The 19,951-nt window shown below is 44.6% G+C and overlaps 1 protein-coding gene across 1 annotated transcript in view; it reads right to left on the reverse strand.

The window, feature by feature from the left end:
* Positions 1–19,951, reverse strand: part of dock11 (dedicator of cytokinesis 11) — a 305,664-nt gene that overhangs the window by 254,712 nt on the left and 31,001 nt on the right. Inside the window, exon 2 of the mRNA XM_060832572.1 lies at positions 679–795. Within this exon, the coding sequence (XP_060688555.1) occupies positions 679–795 (117 nt within the window). The remainder of the gene's footprint in view (positions 1–678; positions 796–19,951) is intronic.

Consider the following 19,951-nt stretch of genomic DNA (forward strand, 5'->3'; position numbering starts at 1 on the left):
TGGAGTTTGTACATGTTCCCCATGTCTGCGTGGGTTTCTGCCAGGTGCTCTGGTTTCCTTACACTGTCCAAAGATGAGCTCATTAGGTGGACTGGCCCTGCTAAATTTCCCAGTGCCTGGAAACGTGTCTGTTAGGTGGGTTATTCATGGGAAAGGCAGGGTTACAGGGATATGGGGATGGGTCTGGGTGGGATACTCGAGGTTTGGTGTAGACTCTACTGGCTGAGTCTTCCACCTTGTAGGAATTTTATAATTCTATACAAGGATTAATTGTACAGAGAAAAACATAAAAAGGTTTCAAATGGTGAGAAAACCAAGAACAAGGGAACACAATTGGAACATTAACCTTAACATTAAGAATTAAGGCCAGCCCCCTACAACGGGAAAGCAGGAATTAATATTTTCATTTAAAGGCTAACTCCAAAAGGCTGTGAATGCTTGGGAGTATTTAGAGCTTTAAAGATTAGGGAATGGTATCAAGGGATATGGAGTGAAGTTGGATAAAAAGGGATGAGGTAGAGATCAAGGGACTGAATGACTTGCTCCAGTAGCTGATGTTCCTGAGTCCAAATCCCCACCTTTCCGCTGCCTCTCCCACGATTCCTCTCCATGAGGAAAAACCTGGCAGGACCATTCAAACTTGGTCAGTACACAAGCTGCATAAATTTGCTTACTCACCGAGATCTCATCCAAAGGGAACTGCAAAAGATCCCGCAGAGGATCACTTTGAATCTGCGCTTTCCGTTGTGCAATGACATTCTCGTAATCCAATGGCTCGATGATTTTTGTTTTCTCCTTCAGAAAGACAAACAGAAGGGTTCATTTAGGGTGACTCAAGCAGTGGGAAGGTAACAGATTGATTCTTTACTTCATCAAACTAAACCTTTAAAGGATATCTCTAAAACCAACTTTCAGGAACCACAAGTAGTAATTTGCTTTTGCTTTATTCATTCATGGGATGTGAGCATCACCAGCAAAGCCCACACTTATTGCCCATCCCTAACTGTCAACCACATTGGTGTGGGTCTGGAGTCACATGTAAGCCAGACCAGAAAAGGACGGGAGATCTCCTTCTCTATAGGACATTAGTGAACCAGATGGGCTTTTAAAAGAATCAACACTGACACCATTTTTTCCCCAGAAATTTATGGAATTCAAATGTCACAATTGGAGGAAGGATCACCTGTTTGGAAATGTTAATCCTGCTTTCTCTCCACAGATGCTGCCAGACCTGCTGAGTTTTTTTTCCAGCAATTTCAGTTTTTTTTCTGATTTCCAGAATTTACAGTGTTTTCAGGTTTTTTTTATTATTTGTTATGATCTACCATGGTGGATTCTAACTATTTCCCCAAAGCATTAGCCTGGGGTTCTGGATTGCTAGTCACTATCTCCCTAACTTGGTAAAGTGGACAGGACCATGGTTCTGGAAGACCACAAACTGCTCTCTCATTGGATAGAGGTGATGATGGTGCATTCCTTAAAGGAATCAGATGGATTTTAAAACAAATTAGCATGGTTTTTGAAAGACGAAGCATTCTTTACAGATCTCCTAAAATTTTGAGAAGAGGCAAGAGAAAGCTGAGGTAAGAAAGTGATGGGTAAAGCCTTTCATTAAAGAAAAATAAGGAAGAATTCACAACTCTTGAGCTGGGTCAGATCTTACCTTCAGTAAGATTTTTAATTCCTATAAGTTATTGAGCGACTGGAACAGATTTCTGAAGCAAATGGTTTAAGGTTGTTTTAAAACTGATGACAGCCAGGTTTCCTTTCAACCACCATATTATTTATTATTAAACAACTCGACTCAATTGTAATCAGTTCACTCAATTACAAACCAGTGCTATTGTTTGATTTTCATCTTTGGTCATATAGATGTGAAGTACAAAATACAACAGTTACAGTGGATGCATTTCCCTTTATTCTTTAATACAGAGTGGCAATCACTGACAAGGCCAGGATTTTTGCCTAGCCTTCAGGGGATGAGGCCTTTGCTGACAGAATGAAAATTTATTGCCCATCCCTAACTGAGAGAGTGCTAGTGAATTGTCTTCTTCAATCACCGCAGTCTTTGGGGTGTAGGCCCCCCAACAATGCCATTAGGGAAGGAATTCCAGGATTTTAACCCAGTGACAGTGAATGAACGGTGATGTACTTCCAAGTCAGATGGCGAGTGACTTAGAAGGGAATTTTCAGGTAGAGATGTTCTTATGAACCTGCCCTTGTCCTTCTTCAAAGTTGGGGTCATGTTTTGGAAGGTGCTGTCTGAGCAGTACAGTTACACTGTTAGGAGTAAGCCACACTGCTTACTCAGGTGGCGGTACAGTGGCACAGTGGTTAGCACTGCTGCCTCACAGCGCCAGAGACTCAGGTTCAATTCCCACCGCAGGCGATTGACTGTGTGGAGTTTGCACGTTCTCCCCGTGTCTGTGTAGGTTTCCTCCGGGTGCTCCGGTTTCCTCCCACAGTCCAAAGATGTGCGGGTCAGGTGAATTGGCCATGCTAAATTGCCCGTAGTGTTAGGTAAGGGGTAAATGTAGGGGTATGGATGGGTTGCGCTTCCGCAGTTTGGTGTGGACTTGTTGGGCCGAAGGGCCTCTTTCCACACTGTAAGTAATCTAATCTAATCTAATTGTACACTGCTGCACATCTCGAGTCATATGTAAACCATTCAAGTAAGGATAGCAGATATTCTCTCGATAAAGCACTAGTGAATCGAGTGGATTTTTGATACAATCCATGGAAGTTGGCATGGTCACCACTACCAATAGCGAGCTTTATGGATTCTCTTCTCATAAACTTGTTCCAAGATGTTATTACATTTGTCTGAGAGAGGTGGGACTTGAACCTACATTTATTACTGAGTTTCAAATCCATGACGGGAATTGAACCCATGGGTCCTGAGTATTAGCTTGTGCCTCGAGATTATTGCTCCATATCATTTGCAGTGCACTCCCCTTCTCAAGACTAGACGCTTCCTCAAGAGTTAAGTGTGGTTGGTTTCCTTGGCTACATTACGGCCATTACTGACAGCAACTCCCTTCTGCTGAATAGATTCACTCCTCCTCTGCATAACCACAAAAACAGATTACAAACTGCAAATGAATTACAGTGCAAGCATTGAGGAGCTAGAGCACAGAGTTCTGAGTTAAGCACAGCACATTATGTTTTTACTATTGCATCACTGGTTCAATTCCTGCTCAGATTGAATGATAACAATTTTCATGCCTTTCTGGTTCCTGTTAAATCAAGTTGGGCAGACTGAACCAAGTAGCTGTCAGTCTATAGCACAAAACTAAAGCCTAACTACATAAGAGAGAGGAGAAGGATGTTCAATAAGGCACTGAAAAATTAACATATATTTTGTTGTCACCATTGTTCTATAGTTAGGACAAAATAGTAAACATTTTCATCTGCCAAGCCCTAACGTGCTCTTAAACTGAGAGATTTTTCGTTGGCATTGGGTACCTGGGGCACTCCATTAGTAAGAATCTAGATTAGCAGAGTTATTCATGAATAGTTGAAAATAGGATCACATTGTTCCTTTGCTAATTAAAGCCCCCATAAGTGTCAGAAACCTGTGTCAGTTTTCTTTACATGGTTATGATGAGCCACAGTTGAGGAAGCTCTGGATGTGTTGTACTCCACCACTAACACCCTGGAGACAGAACACCCCAAGGCCCTGTTTATTGTAACTGGCAACTTCAATTAAGCCAACCTAAGGAAGGTGTTGCCCAAATACCACCAGAACATTACCTGCCTCACCAGGGGCCCGAACATCTTAGACCACTGCTACATCACTGTGAAGGATGCCTACCGCTCAATCCCTCAGCTCATTTTGGGAACTTCGGCCACAATGCTGTGTTTCTTCTCCTGGCTTACAGACTAAAGCTCAAGCAGGAGACTGGTCGGAGGAGGCAGAGGATTAACTCCAGTGCTGTCTGGAATTGACTGATTGGGCCATGTTCAAACAGTCCACAGGCACCTTGTCTGGCTACGCCACCATCGTCACAGACTTCATCAGCAAGTGTGCGGAGGACTGCATACCGAGGAAGTCAATCCGGGTGTTCCCCAACAGGAAACCCTGGGTAAATTAGGACAAACAGAACCTGCTAAAAACCAGGCGTGAGGCCTTCAGATCAGGAGACCCACTCAAATATAAGGAATGACCTTCGCAGAGCCATTAAGACAGCCAAGGACCAATACCGAACCAAACTAGAGACCCAGACAGACACCTGGCGACCATGGCAAGGACTGAATGACATCACAGGTTCTAAACAGAGACCGCAGACAATGACATATCCCTGCCAGATCATCTCAATGCCTTCTATGCTTGCTTTGAGCAGAATTTTGGCAGAGAGGTAACACCTATTCTGACAAGTCCTGACGAACCTATCCCCACAGTCACTACATCAGAGGTCAGATCAGTTTTCCTCTGTGTGAATCCAAGGAAAGCGATGAGACCAGACAGAGTACCAGGCCGTACACTCAGAGCATGCGTAGATTAACTGGCAGAGGTCTTCTCGACATCTTCAACATCTCCCTGCAGCGGGCCACTGTCCCTGCCAGTTTCAAGAGGGCCAACATCATCCCTGTGCCTAAAAAGACTCATGCAGCATGTCTCAATGACTACTGCCCAGTGGCCCTAACTTTGGTGGTCATGAAGTGCTTTGAAAGGCTGGTCATGGCATTAATCAACTCCAGCCTCCCCATTACTCTTGACCCACTCCAATTTACCTATCCAACCAACAGATCCATGGCAGATGCCACATCACCTGCCCTTCACTCCTCCCTAGAACATCTTGACACCAAGAGCAGCTACAGAAGAATCATACTCATTGACTACAGTTCAGCCTTCAATACTATTATCCCCTCGAGACTGATTGCTAAACTCAGTGATCTCGGACTAAGCCCCACTCTCTGCAACTGGATCCTCAGTTTCCTGACCCACAGGCCACAATCAGTGAAGATTGGGGACAATATTTCATCCTCACTAACACTCAACACTGGAGCCCCACAGGGGTGCATACTCAGCTCCCTACTGTACTCACTGTATACCCATGACTGCATCACCAAATACCAGACTAATGTCATTTACAAGTTCACTGATGACGACACCATAGTTGATTGAATCTCAGACAGCGATGAAACAGACTACAGAAGGGAGGTGGAAGACCTGGAAAAATGGTGCACTGAGAACAACCTAGCTTTCGATGCTGGCAAAACCAAGGAACTCATTATTGACTTTCGGCAGGATGTTACTCATGACCCCTACATATTAACAGCACAAAGGTGGAACGAGTGGAGAGTGTCAAGCTCCTGGGAGTGGTCGTCCACAACAAGCTCTCTTGGATTCTTCTTGTGGACGCACTGGTTACAAAGGCCCAATAACATCTCTTCTTCCTCAGGCAGCTGGGGAAATTTGGCATGATGGCAAATACCCTTGCCAACTTTTATAGGTGCGCCATCAAGAGCATTCTATCACTACCTGGTACATCAACTGTACCATTCAAGACCGGAGATGGTTAGAGAGTGGTGAATTTGGCCTGGACGATCACAAAGGCCAACCTCCCGTCTATAGACTCCATCTACCAAGCCAATGACAAGTAAAGGCTGTCAGCATTCTCAAAGATCCATCCCACCCTGGCAAAGTTTTTCTACAACATCTACCATCGGGAAGAAGGTACAGAAGCCTGAACACATGCACCCAGCCAGTTTTATATCAGTTTCTACCCTACTGTTGTTAGAATACTGAATGGACTCAAACTCTTAACATTCGCCTGTACCTGTGTTTTTGTTTTTGTCGCTGTTTACCTACTATTTACCTATCTATGCTACTTAACTCTGTGATCTGCCTGTATTGCTCACAAGACAAAGCTTTTCACTGTGCCTCGGTACACGAGACAATAAATTCAATTCAATTCAATATGATGAAAGGATGATAAATTGGGTTACATTCTCTAAGGTTGAGACGAAAGGAAAGTGACAGCATTAAACTAGAACAAACGGGTACAATTTGAGCAATAGCAGATAATAATTTAGGATTAAATTAGCACAGATATTAGTTCAGACAAAGAGGTTTGTGAATCTGGGAATTCCATACCTCTGTCACATTCTTTAAAACTGGGATAGATAGGCTTGTGGTCTTGCTGGGATTCAAGGGATATGGGGAATGGGCAGAAATACTGGGCAAAGGTGATGAACAGCCATGATTGGGATGAAAGGAACCGGCTCAATGAACCTTCTGATCTGATTTCCTACATTCTTGAGAGTTGCTGGTTTAGCACAGTTAGCCTGTCAGTTATACTTCATGTTGTCTGAATCTTATGACTATCTCGCTTTAACTTATCGAACTACATTCACGCACCCTTATTGGCCTCCTTCCTACACTGTCGAGTGTTCCTCTGGCCTGGGTACCAACCTTAGACCAGGCTGGCATTGACTGGTGGCCCAGCTGATCCTGAGGGATGAGGACTATCTATCCTCCTCTGCACCACTCCATCCCCCAGGATCTCCAGGTCCCTGTTCGCACAGCAGGATGTCAATTTCCCTTCCTCAGGCTTAATTCAATTTCTTTAAGTGCATATTTCAGAATATAGGTCCTTCACTTAGCCAGAGTGCAGTGAATCAGTGCAAGTTCTGCTTTGCTCAGCTATATTGTTGCGTGAATGTTAATTCATTTGTCAGTGAGCTACTCAAGTAATTATAAATATTGTGTCTGTTGAAATGGAAATGGAGTACTTAATGGTCTTTAATCAAGTGTTGTCTTAGTACTACAGTTCTTAGCTGATGTGTAGTTATGGATTGCACTTATTGATCATAAAAGAATATAGGAACTAGAGAAGGCCAATTTAACTCTTGAGTTTGCTCTATCAGTCAATGGGATCAAGACTGATCTCCAACCATAGCTGAAAATGTGTTGCTGGAAAGGCGCAGCAGATCGGGCAGCATTCAAGGAGCAAGAGAATCGATGTTTCGGGCATGAGCCCTTCTTGTTATGATCTCCAACATAACTCTGCACTCCTCTCTTTATCTTATAACCCTTCATATCTGCGATTAACAAAAATCTATCAAGTTCATATTTAAAATGAACAACTGATTTAATGTCAAGATTACATAATTTTGATATCACTTTTTATGTAGGTGTTACTGTAACATCATATCTTGCCAATGCCAAGTTAAAAATTATACAACACCAGGTTATAGTCCAACAGGTTTAATTGGAAGCACTAGCTTTCAGAGGGCTGCTCCTTAATCACCTGAAGGAGTAGCACTCCGAAAGCTAGTGCTTCCAAATAAACCAATAAACCTGCTGTACTATAACCGGTGCTGTGTGATTTTTAATATTATTTAACCCAGCCCAACACCTGCATCTCCAAATCATGATTGCGATGCTAAGCATTTTGTTATTAATCTGAATTCATCTGAAAGTAAATTTGCGATACATATAAATTTCTCTTTTGTTAGTTTTTCAATTTGAGGTTAGGACCTTTTGGTCCTGAAATAAAGCATTCCAAGTTAGTTTTTGAAACTATTTGATGTCTGCCAAATATATAATGTGTCCTTGTATGGCATCTTTAACAAAAAGGAAGATCCTAATGTATCTTGCAAAGGCTGAGCAGTAATGGGCAAGAAGTGTATGTTAGTGATTGAAAGTAAAGTAAAATAAGAGAGCTTTTCTGAGGGATTTGAAAAAGCGGGTTTCAAAGAGTGAGAGGCTGGAGAGAACTATAAGCTTTTGTTGCATGTCCTCCCCAATGTTACACCTATGTATGGTAGGATTGTCTTTTTAACCGTTTCGGCCTGCTACGTACTCAAAGAGGTGCTGTAAAAGACAAACTGAACATGATGGACAAAGCTATTTCAGCCAAAAATCCTCTGGCATCTTTGTACTTTTCAAATTGACCTATTAATCATCAACTGGTTATTTACTGAAGTGCAGGGTGCATCCAGATTAAATACCAGCCCCTCCCTCAATCTACTATTGGTTTAGCAAGGGCGACAGACGGCTATTTCAAACACTGTCTTCTCCCCAATGTTCTTTATTGCCTCTTTTGGGCAGGTCTGTGAGAATGATGGAAGAGCTCCAATTCTCCATCAGACAGGCAAATACACTGAACATGGTTTAAATGTTGCAATAGATACAATTTAAAATGGACCATTGCAACAACATAGTGACTTCTAATGGAAGCGTAAAATACTCCTCATATTTCAACATTGGCAAGTTGGTTTCTGTTATACGTTATCATTTTTTATAAGTCCATTAAGACCAGTCTATGGTCATGTTAAAACAAGAGGCTTGCTGTGAACAGTCAAATTCTTCTCTGCTTGGATGCCCTCAGAGTCATAGAGACACAGAGCTGTACAGCACAGAAACAAATCCTTCGGTCCAACTCATCCACGCCGACCAGATATCCTAAATTAATCAAGTCCCATTTGCCAGCATTTAGCCCATATCTCTCTAAAACCTTCCTATTTGTGTACCCATCCATATGCTTTTCAAATGTGGTAATTGTACCAGTCTCCACCACTTCCTCTGGCAGCTCATTCCATACACACACCACCCTCTGTGTGAAAAAGTTGCCTCAATGTCCCTTCTAAATCTTTCCCCTCTCACCCTAAACCCTCTAGTTCTGGACTCCCCAACCCAGGGAAAAGATCTTGTCTATTTACCCTATCCACACCCCACTGATAAGCAAAGGTCCCTCAGATCCAGAACGGAATGGAGGATTGGTGTCACCACTTCACCACAACCATTAGCTGGTACTACTTGGTTCTGCAACACACACAATACTAGCACATGGACTACTGCTTCCCTTCACCAGCGTAAACCCATGCCCTTGTGCTTGGAATTGTAGGAACATCTGAAAGTACTGTTTACGCCATCCGCCCATCACAAGTGCACTAGTTTTAAGTAAAAGTGATGCAACTTTTCAAATGTCACAAGACACAATAATAGAGAAGCCTCGATTTATTCCAGTGGTCTAGTCCTTATTTGGTCAGGGACTATGGGCTAATAATCTTAAGAACGTGCATGGTACTTTGAGAATCTGCATGCAGCTTTCAAGACAAAAATGGAAATCAAAGGCTAGGACCAGTGAAAACGACCAAGATGCTGCCAGATTTACACAATTTCTTTTTTGTTGCTTGTACATTCATGGGATGAAGGCGTCACTGACTAGGCTGTCATTTGTGGCCATCCCTATTTGTCCAGGGGTCAATTAAGACTCAACCAAATTGGTGTGGGCCTAAAGTCACATGTAGGCCAGACCAGGTAAGACTGGCAAATAACTCTATTTAAAGGACATTAGAGAATCCGATTTTTTAATGACAATGTATAGTTATTGCATAGTAGACTTTTTTTAAAATTGAATTCAAATTTCACCATTTGTCATAGCAGGATGTGAACCCATGTCACTAGACCCTTAACAAACAGTTCTGATTCATTCGCCTTGTCACCAGCTCCCCACCCAGCTACTTCACTGATAATGGCATCATTAACCACAGGCCTCTCTTCCCCCATCAGCTGGTGAATGGATGAGCACTTTGTGAAGTGAGGTGCAGATCGTATCAAACACCTACAATGCAGGATGTCTTCTGCTATCTTCATAGGATAACTAATGATGAGCATGACTAACAGCTTTGCTGATGTCTATATCTTACGAATTAAAGTTGAGAAAGCGTATTCTGTCCTTTAGACTGCAGCTCCCAGGAATTTGAACTGATTGGTTATTAAAGGCGATAGCTTTCCTGGTTACTCGCGCAGTCAGTTTTCTGACTCTCTCCTGTGCAAACTAGCTTAACTCCTCTTGTGAACACAGTGTGGAAGCAGAAGCTTAGCCTTCAGCTGGAACACACAGGAGGTTGCATGGTCATTTTCCCTCCATCAACTGTGGCCTTTGCCAGCATTAGAACATAGAACATGGAACAATACAGCACAGAACAGGCCCTTCGGCCCACGATGTTGTGCCGAACATCTATCCTAGATTAAGCACCCATCCATGTACCTATCTAATTGCCGCTTAAAGGTCGCCAATGATTCTGACTCTACCACTCCCACGGGCAGCGCATTCCATGCCCCCACCACTCTCTGGGTAAAGAACTCACCCCGACATCTCCCCTATACCTTCCACCCTTCACCTTAAATTTATGTCCCCTCGTAATACTTTGTTGTACCCGGGGAAAAAGTTTCTGACTGTCTACTCTATCTATTCCTCTGATCATCTTATAAACCTCTATCAAGTCACCCCTCATCCTTCGCCGTTCCAACGAGAAAAGGCCGAGAACTCTCAACCTATCCTCGTACGACCTATTCTCCATTCCAGACAACATCCTGGTAAATCTTCTCTGCACCCTCTCCAAAGCTTCCACATCTTTCCTAAAGTGAGGCGACCAGAACTGCACACAGTACTCCAAATGTGGCCTAACCAAAGTCCTGTACAGCTGCAACATCACTTCACGATTCTTGAATTCCATCCCTCTGCTAATGAACGCTAATACACCATAGGCCTTCTTACAAGCTCTATCCACCTGAGTGGCAACTTTCAAAGATCTATGTACATAGACCCCAAGATCCCTCTGTTCCTCCACCTGACTAAGAACTCTACCATTAACCCTGTATTCCGCATTCTTATTTGTTCTTCCAAAATGGACAACCTCACACTTGGCAGGGTTGAACTCCATCTGCCACTCCTCAGCCCAGCTCTGCATCATATCTAAGTCCCTTTGCAGCCGACAACAGCCCTCCTCACTGTCCACAACTCCACCAATCTTCGTATCATCTGCAAATTTACTGACCCACCCTTCGACTCCCTCATCCAAGTCATTAATAAAAATTACAAACAGCAGAGGACCCAGAACTGATCCTGCGGAACTCCACTTGTAACTGGGCTCCAGGCTGAATATTTACCATCTACCACCACTCTCTGACTTCGACCGGTTAGCCAGTTTTCTATCCAATTGGCCAAGTTTCCCTCTATCCCATGCCTCCTGATTTTCCGCATAAGCCTACCATGGGGAACCTTATCAAATGCCTTACTAAAATCCATGTACACTACATCCACTGCTCTACCCTCATCCACATGCTTGGTCACCTCCTCAAAGAATTCAATAAGACTTGTAAGGCAAGACCTACCCTTCACAAATCTGTGCTGGCTGTCCCTAATCAAGCAGTGTCTTTCCAGATACTCATAAATCCTATCCCTCAGTACCTTTTCCATTACTTTGCCTACCACAGAAGTAAGACTAACTGGCCTGTAATTCCCGGGGTTATCCCTATTCCCTTTTTTGAACAGGGGCACAACATTCGCCACTCTCCAGTCCCCTGGTACCACCCCCATTGACAGTGAAGACGAGAAGATCATTGCCAACGGTACTGCAATTTCCTCTCTTGCTTCCCATATAATCCTAGGATATATCCCGTCAGGCCCGGGGGACTTGTCTATCCTCAAGTTGTTCAAAATGTCCAACACATCTTCCTTCCTAACAAGTATCTCTTCGAGCTTACCAGTCCGTTTCACACTCTCCTCTTCAACAATACGGTCCCTCTCGTTCGTAAATACTGAAGAAAAGTACTTGTTCAAGACCTCTCCTATCTCTTCCGACTCAATACACAATCTTCCACTACTGTCCTTGATCGGACCTACCCTCGTTCTCGTTATTCTCATGTTTCTCACATATGCATAAAATGCCTTGGGGTTATCCTTGATCCTATCCGCCAAGGATTTTTTATGCCCTCTCTTAGCTCTCCTAATCCCTTTCTTCAGGTCCCTTCTGGCTATCCTGTATCCCTCCACTGCTCTGTCTGAACCCTGTTTCCTCAACCTTATGTAAGCCTCCTTCTTCCTCTTTACTAGACATTCAACCTCCCTCGTCAACCAAGGCTCCCTCACACAACCATTTCTTTCCTGCCTGATAGGTACATACGTATCAAGGACATGTCGTATCTGCTCCTTGAAAAAGTTCCACATTTCCACCACATCCTTCCCTGACAGCCTATGCTCCCAACTTATGCTCCTCAAGTCCTGTCTTACAGCATCATAATTTCCCTTCCCTCAATTGTAAAATCTACCCTATTGTGCGCACCTATCTCTCTCCATAACCAAGGTGAAAGTCACAGAATTGTGGTCACCATCACCAAAATGTTCACCCATTAACAAGCCCATCACTTGTCCCGGTTCATTACCGAGTACCAAATCCAATATGGCCTCCCCTCTGGTTGGACAATCTACATACTGAGTTAGAAAAGCTTCCTGGACATACTGCACAAACACCGCCCCATCCAATCTACTTGATCTAAAGAGCTTCCAATCAATATTTGGGAAGTTGAAGTCGCCCATGACTACGACCCTATGGCTTCTGCACCTTTCCAAAATCTGTTTCCCAATCTGTTTCTCCACATCTCTGCTGCTATTGGGGGGCCTATAGTAAACACCCAACAAGGTGACTGCACCTTTCCTATTTCTGACTTCAGCCCATACGACCTCCAAAGGCAGATCCCCCTTAAACTTCCTTTCTGCAGCCGTTATACCATTTCTAATTAGCAATGCCACCCCCCCCCTCCTTTTTTACCACCCTCCCTAACCTTACTGAAACATCTGTAACCAGGAACCTCCAACAACCATTCCTGTCCCTCATCTATCCACGTTTCCGTGTTGGCCACAACATCGTAGTCCCAGGTACCGATCCATGCCTTAAGTTCACCCACCTTATTTCTGATACTCCTTGCGTTGAAGTATACGCACTTTAGCCCATCTCTGTGTCCGCAAGTATTCCCTGTCAGTGCTACCTTCTCCACAGCCTCCCTACATTCTTGGACATCCTGACACACAGCTAACTTACTTGCTGGACTACAAGTCCGGATCCCATCCCCCTGCCAAATTAGTTTAAACCCCCCCGAAGAGTGCTAGCAAACCTACCCCCCAGGATATTGGTGCCCTTCTGGTTCAGGTGCAACCCGTACTGTTTGTACAGGTCCCACCTTCCCCAGAATGCAGTCCAATTGTCCAAATACCTGAAGCCCTCCCTCCTACACCATCCTTGCAGCCACGTGTTCAACTGCACTCTCTCCCTATTCCTTGCTTCACTGTCATGTGACACCGGCAACAACCCAGAGATGACGACTCTGTCTGTCCTAGCTTTTAGCTTCCAGCCTAACTCCCTGAGCTCTTGAATGACCTCCCCACCCCTCTTCCTACCTATGTCGTTGGTGCCAATGTGTACCACGACTTCTGGCTGCACACCCTCCCCCTTAAGGATTCTGAAGACACGGTGCGAGATGTCTTGGACCCTGGCACCCGGGAGGCAACAAACCATCCGAGAGTCTCGCCCATGTCCACAGAACCGCCTGTCCGTCCCTCTAACTAGAGAGTCTCCTATAACTAGCACTCTCCTGCTCTCCCCCTTTCCCTTCTTAGTCTCAGAGCCAGACCTCACGCCACAGACCCCTTCACTGCAGCTTACACCTGCAACGCTGTCCCCCACAACAGTTTCCAAAGCTGTATACTTATTGTTTAGGGGAACGACCACAGGGGAACCCTGCACTGCCTGCTTCTTCCCCTTCCCACCTCTAACTGTTACCCAGCTACCTCTGTTCTCCGGCATAACTATGTCCCTGTAGCTTCTATCAATCACCCTCTCAGCCTCTCGAATAATCCTCAGTTCATCCAACTCCAGTTCCAGTTCCCTAACTCGTTCAGTGAGTTATCCCCTCTCATGTAGAAAGCTAACAATTTCAGAGACTGAGCTCATCCTGAGGGAGTGCCGTACTGTCAGAGGTACCACCCTTTGAATGTGATAGTACACCTATCTACCTATCTATCCCATTTTATTGCAGGCAAAGAGACCTTCCAACTCAATGCAAAGAGCAGTTGAGTCTTCCAGATATCCTGATCAGTATTTAGCTATCAAACAGTTATGAAAGACAAAACAAATCTGCACATTCTGGAATCCAAGATATTAAAGGGAGGAGGCTGGAAGAACACAGCAAGCCAGGCAGCATCAATCGGTGCAGAAGTCGGCATTTCGGGTATAATCCTTCTTCAGGATTGGGGGTGGGTGGAGGGGCAGCTGAAGATAAAGGAGCAGGGTGGTGAAGTGGGGATAGGTAAAGACAGGATAAAGTGAGGACTGCAGATGCTGAAGATCATAGCTGAAAAATGTGTTGCTGCAAAAGCACAGCAGGTCAGACAGCATCCAAGAATCCTGAAGAAGGGCTCATGCCTGAAACGTCGATTCTCCTGCTCCTTGGACGCTGTCTGACCTGCTGCGCTTTTCCAGCAACACATTTTTCCGGCATAGGTAAAGACAGGTAGAGGGTACAACCTGGTTGGTCAATAGGAGGAATGAATCTGGTTGGTGGCAGGGAGCAGAGGAAGGGAGGGGCAGGGTTGATAAAGGAGTCAGGGCATGGGAAGTGAGGTTATTTGAAATTGGAGAGCTCAACGTTGAGTGCTCTAGGCTGTAGATTGCCTAGTTGCAGTTTGGCTCATCATGATTAGATTCCCTAGAGTGTGGAAACAGGCCCTTCGGCCCAACAATCCACACTGACCCTCTGATGAGTAACCCACCCAGTCCCTTTCCCTCTGACCAATGCACCTAACACTATGGGCAATTGAGAATGGCCAATTCACCTGCCCTGCACAGCTTTGGAGTGTGGGAGGAAACCGGAGCACTCAGAGGAAACCCACGCAGACACAGGGAGAATGTCTGTGGGGAGTTTGTACAGTCACCCAAGGCTGGAATCGAACTTGGGTCCCTGGTGCTGTGAGGCAGCAGTGCTAACCACCGAACTGCCGTGCTGCCTGTGGCAATTGACGAGGCCAAGGATGGTCATGTCAGAACGGGAGTGGCTGGGGAAATCGAAATGGGTGGTGGCTGGGAGGTCCAGTCGGCCCTCGCGAATCTCAGTGAACTGTTCCCTACGTGTACATTCGGTCTCCCCGATGTAGAGAAGACCACATCAGGAGCACCTGATGCAGTAAACTAGGTTGGAAGAGAGGCAGGTGAACCTCTGTCTCACCTGGAAGGAGTATTTGGGGCCCTGAATGGAGGTGAGGGAAGTGGTTTTGTATCTTTTCCGCTTGCAGGGGAAGGAACCTGGGGGTTTGGGGGGAGGGGGAGCGGCACAAACCAAGGACTGCCGAAGGAAATGGTCCTTGTGGATGGTGGAGAGGGGTGAGGAGGGGAAAACGTTCTTGGTGGTGGGGTCTGGTTGGAGTTGGCGGAAGTGTTTAAGGATGATGTGTTGGCTACAGAGACTGGTGAGGTGATAAGTGAGGAGAAAGGTTCTCTGTCTTTATTGAAAGTGATCAAAAGCCAATTATCGACCACTAATTACACCACGGAGAATAGGAGCTCACTAACTGCATATTTCTGATCTTAAACAACATCTCAATAAACTTACTGGCTCTGAAATGCTTTGGAATGTACTGAGGTTGCAGAAGGTAATATTGCAATGAAGGTTCTTTATGGCTGTAACCTTTCCTCCCCCATCTTCAAGTCTGTTATCACATATTGTGCACTTAGCGAGCGCACAGGTGCATGTTGCTGGGAAATTTCTTAACATGCAAAAGACACATCTGTGCCACCTCACCAACAGAGTATGTTAACTGGCATTCTAATCCAGTGCCTTTTTGAAAATTGCAAATTAAGTATTGCACAATTACCTAGTTGCTTGAAAAGTTAAATACAGTAATTCAGTAAGTCTTTATATCTCACATCATGAAGATCAATGTCATGAAATTAATCATTACCGGGCAACTGGAGCTCACCATTATACCCCTTTGCAGGGATCTTGGAAAGGGGAATTCCCCAATAAATTAAAAGCCCAACATGATTGTTTTCTGACATTATTTTTGCAATCAACCTCAGGATTCCAACCATTTGGAATCTGTTCCCACATTCCATACCGATCCCTGAGCTCCAGTGAGCTGCATTCCTATGTTTAGCAAACTGTATTTCTTCAAGTTTTTCACATTCCCCATTGCTTTCCTACAGGCTCATGAGCCACTTCTGTTAACTGTTGGAGGGCTCAGCCATATCGCTGGGTATTGACCTCTTTTTTTTCTCCTGTATTCTGGCCTCAGGAATGATGCTGGGCAGGGATACGTTTTAAAATGGCACTTAAGTCATTGTTAGCATCCGCTTTTAATGCAAGTGCCTGTACATGTCAAAAACCACAAGGTTATTTTACTCAGGATATGATGCCTTCCAGGTGATCTTTGTCAGTGAGTAGTCAGCAAAATAGTAAATTCTCCACAATGAGTCAACACATACTTGAGAGAGAGAGAGACACGTTAGTCAAGAGGATGTCTTTGCATTGGGTGAACACACAGTAACTAAAGTGAGCCAGATTACAATGAACTTCTCTCCGATGTCAAGCCATGTTGAAAATCATTAAAAATCTTTTCCCAGGCTGTAATTGTTGTTAATCTAGCTGGAATCAGTGTGTAGTGACTGGACTCGGTCTGGTCGGGAATCCGTGCCTGAAGAAATCACTGAATGAACTGGCTTGATTCAGCCATTAGCCGAATGATTCAGAAGAAAATCCAACTGGATATAAAAAGCAAGAGGAGAAATGAAAGTGGAACTAAGAAGGACAAAGAATGGATTAGCAAGCAAGGAGAAAGGAAATTCAAATTTCCTTTTAAGAACCCATAGAGTGGAAAAGGTAGTCCAAGCAGGGGGTGGCTGTTTTGGGCAAGGTGGTCTTTGGTTAGATTAGATTAGATTACTTACAGTTTGGAAACAGGCCCTTCAGCCCAACACTGACCCGTGAAGCGCAACCCATCCATACCCCTACATTTACCCTTACCTATCACTACGGGCAATTTAGCATGGCCATATCACCTGACCCGCACATCTTTGGACTGTGGGAGGAAACCGGAGCACCCGGAGGAAATCCATGCAGACACGGGGAGAATGTGCAAACTCCACACAGTCGGTCACCTGAGACAGGAATTGAACCTGGGTCTCTGGCGCTGTGAGGCAGCAGTGCTAACCACTGTGCCACCGTACCACCCACCGTGCAGAGCACACCTCTGTGGCTCAGGTAATGCATGAAGGTGTAGCACTTTTCACTGCAGAAGATGAGGTTGTCAATGTAACAACAAATTATAAATAAAACTGGAGGTGACGCTTATAAATAAAGATGAGGTACTGCATGGTGATACGTCCTTAGCTGAGTCAGCAAAGGATCTGGTCATAAGCATTCAATCTTTCTCAGATATGACAGTGATGCCAGTTGACTGGAAGACTGCAAATGTTTACACTAGTTTCCAGAAAGAAAGGAAGATAGATGACTTTGGTTAATTGGAAGCCAGTTACAGGTGGACTGGCCTCTAGTGTTAATAACTGGAGCCAAAATTCATTGTCGTTTAAAAGAAATGTGATTATTAAATGATAACCAATTGCATTTGCTAATGGTAAGTCATGTGTGCTCAACTTAATTGAGTTCTTTGATGAACTAACAGAGAGGGCTGCTGAAGACAGCGTTATTGGCATGAACTTTCAAAAGGCACTTGACAAATAACTATTCTTACAGTCCAGATAGGAAGGGTGGATTGATTCCTTTCCTTGTTCCACTCCTTCACTAACCACAACGAAACCAAACACAACAGGAAGGCAAGATTGCCAATTTATAAATATTAGTTTATAGTTTAGTAACAGAAACACTTCAGCCAAGTTCCTCAAATTAATAAATAAAGAATTACTTTATCGCAAAACAACTTGCTCAAGCAAAGTCATACAGCACGAAACAGACCTGTCACTCCAACTTTTCCAAACAAAATCTGACCTGGGCCCATTTACCAGCATTTGGCCCATAACCCAATTCACTCACCCATTCAGATGCCTTTTAAATGTTGTAATTGTACCTGCCTCCACCACTTCCTCTTCAGCTTGTACCATACATGCACCACCCTCTGCATGAAACATTTACCCCTCAGATTTTATTAAAAAATCTTTCCCTCTCACCTTAAACCTATATCCTCTGGTTTTAGGAAAAGGACCTTGACTACTCACCCTATCCATGCCTCTCATGATTTTATAAACCTCTATAAGGTCACCCCTCAGTCTCCGACACTCTGGGGAAAATAGTCCCCAACTTATTCAGCCTCTCTCTAAAACTTAAACCCTCCAGTCCCTGCAACATTCTTGTAAATCTTTTCTTACTCTCTCAAGTTTAACTAAGTTGTCCAAAGGCAACCAGAATTGTGAACAGTATTCTAAAAGTGGCTTTACCAAGGTGTTGTACAGCCTCAACTTGACATCCCAACTCCTATACTCAGTGCACTGACGCATAAAGGCAAGCATGCCCAATGCCGCTTTCATCAACGTGAATACCTGCAACTCCGCTTTCAAGGAACTAAGCACATGTACCCCTTGGTCTCTTTGTTTGGTAACACTCCCCAAGGCCCTATCATTAACTGTATAACTGCCCTGGTTTGCTTTAATGGCTTACAATGTGGCAGCTCAGTGGTTAGCACTGGTACCTCACAGAGCCAGGGATCCAGGTTGGATTCCACCCTCTGGCAACTGCCTGTGTGGAGTGTGCACATTTTGTGGCTTCCCTCCACAGTCCAAAATGTGCAGGTTAGGTGGATCGGCCACGCTAAATTGCCCATAACGTTCAGGGATGTGTATGTTACGTGAATTAGCCGTGGGAAGTGCGGGGTTACAGGGATACGGGAGAGGGGTGGTTGGGATGCTCTTAGAGTGTCAGTGTGGACCCGATGGGCCGATTGGCCTACTTCCTCGGGATTCATGATTCTACGTACTACTAGGTGCAACAGACTTTGAAAAAGATTAATGCACGTACTGTCTAAAGCTGAAAGAAAAATAAAACTCTGCAGAATGTTACCATAAAAACACTTTGGTCAGGTAACATTTAAATTAAAAAAGACTTATTCATAGATTGGCTGCAGAGCAGCATTTGGAACAAAGTCACTTTCCACACAAGTTGGCAGGGATTATGGAACAATGAAAAGCAAGGGTAAGTAAATAGCACTAACAGAACGGTTTTCTTCATAGAGCCAACACAAACACAATCAGCCAAATTCCCTCCTCCTCTGTTCTCATTGGGTGTTTCAAATAAGAATTAAGCACTTTCGATTGGTTCCTACAATGTGATTAACACTGCCAATGTCAGCTCGCAGCTCTTGGGTCACAGTAAATAATTCACTTTTTTTACAACAAGCTGGCAGAGTTCATGAGCATTTGATTGTTATTTTGCAGTACCATTTTAAGCCTTGCATTGCTGGGATCTGACTCCTGAACTGCTATTCCAAAAACACCTAGTAATCAATCTCCTGAACTCTGAACCGCCACTCTGTCAGACCACGTCACCCAGCTACCTCTCCCCATGACGTCTGCCGACCTGCATCAACAGCTCCCCATGACCCTCCCAGGCTTGGCTCACAAAAGAACTCTCAGCCATCTCCCCCCGCAATCACTAATCCCCTCAGACATCTGCTCTTTGCACCATCGGCACGCTAATCACTATCTCTTCCAGGCACCCCATTCTCCAGGAACTCAAAACAGCAGCAATTCAGATCCCACAGCCACCACTGGACCGGAATCCCAACCTCCACCTTCCAGTGTGATACGGTTATTGGGCTAGTAATGCAAAGGTTGATGCTGCTGTTCTGGGATCAGAGGTTCAAATCCCACTACAGGCAGCTGGGTGGATCTGAAACCTCAATGAACAAAATCTGGATTTGAGAGTTGGTCTCTGTAAAGGTGACTATCAATCATTATAAAAGATCCATCCAGTTCCCTAGTGCTCTCTGGGAAAGGAAATTGCCGTCCTTACCTGGTCTGGCCTACGTATGATTTCAGAGCCACACCAATTTGGTAGACTGTTCATCGAATCATAGAGCCCCTTCAGTGCAGAGGCCAACCCCATTCAACCCACTGAGTCCACACTGACCCTCACACCCTAACCCACACCCCCACA

Source organism: Hemiscyllium ocellatum, chromosome 11, assembly GCF_020745735.1.
Source record: "Hemiscyllium ocellatum isolate sHemOce1 chromosome 11, sHemOce1.pat.X.cur, whole genome shotgun sequence".
In the NCBI taxonomy this organism is placed as follows: Eukaryota; Metazoa; Chordata; class Chondrichthyes; order Orectolobiformes; family Hemiscylliidae; genus Hemiscyllium; species Hemiscyllium ocellatum.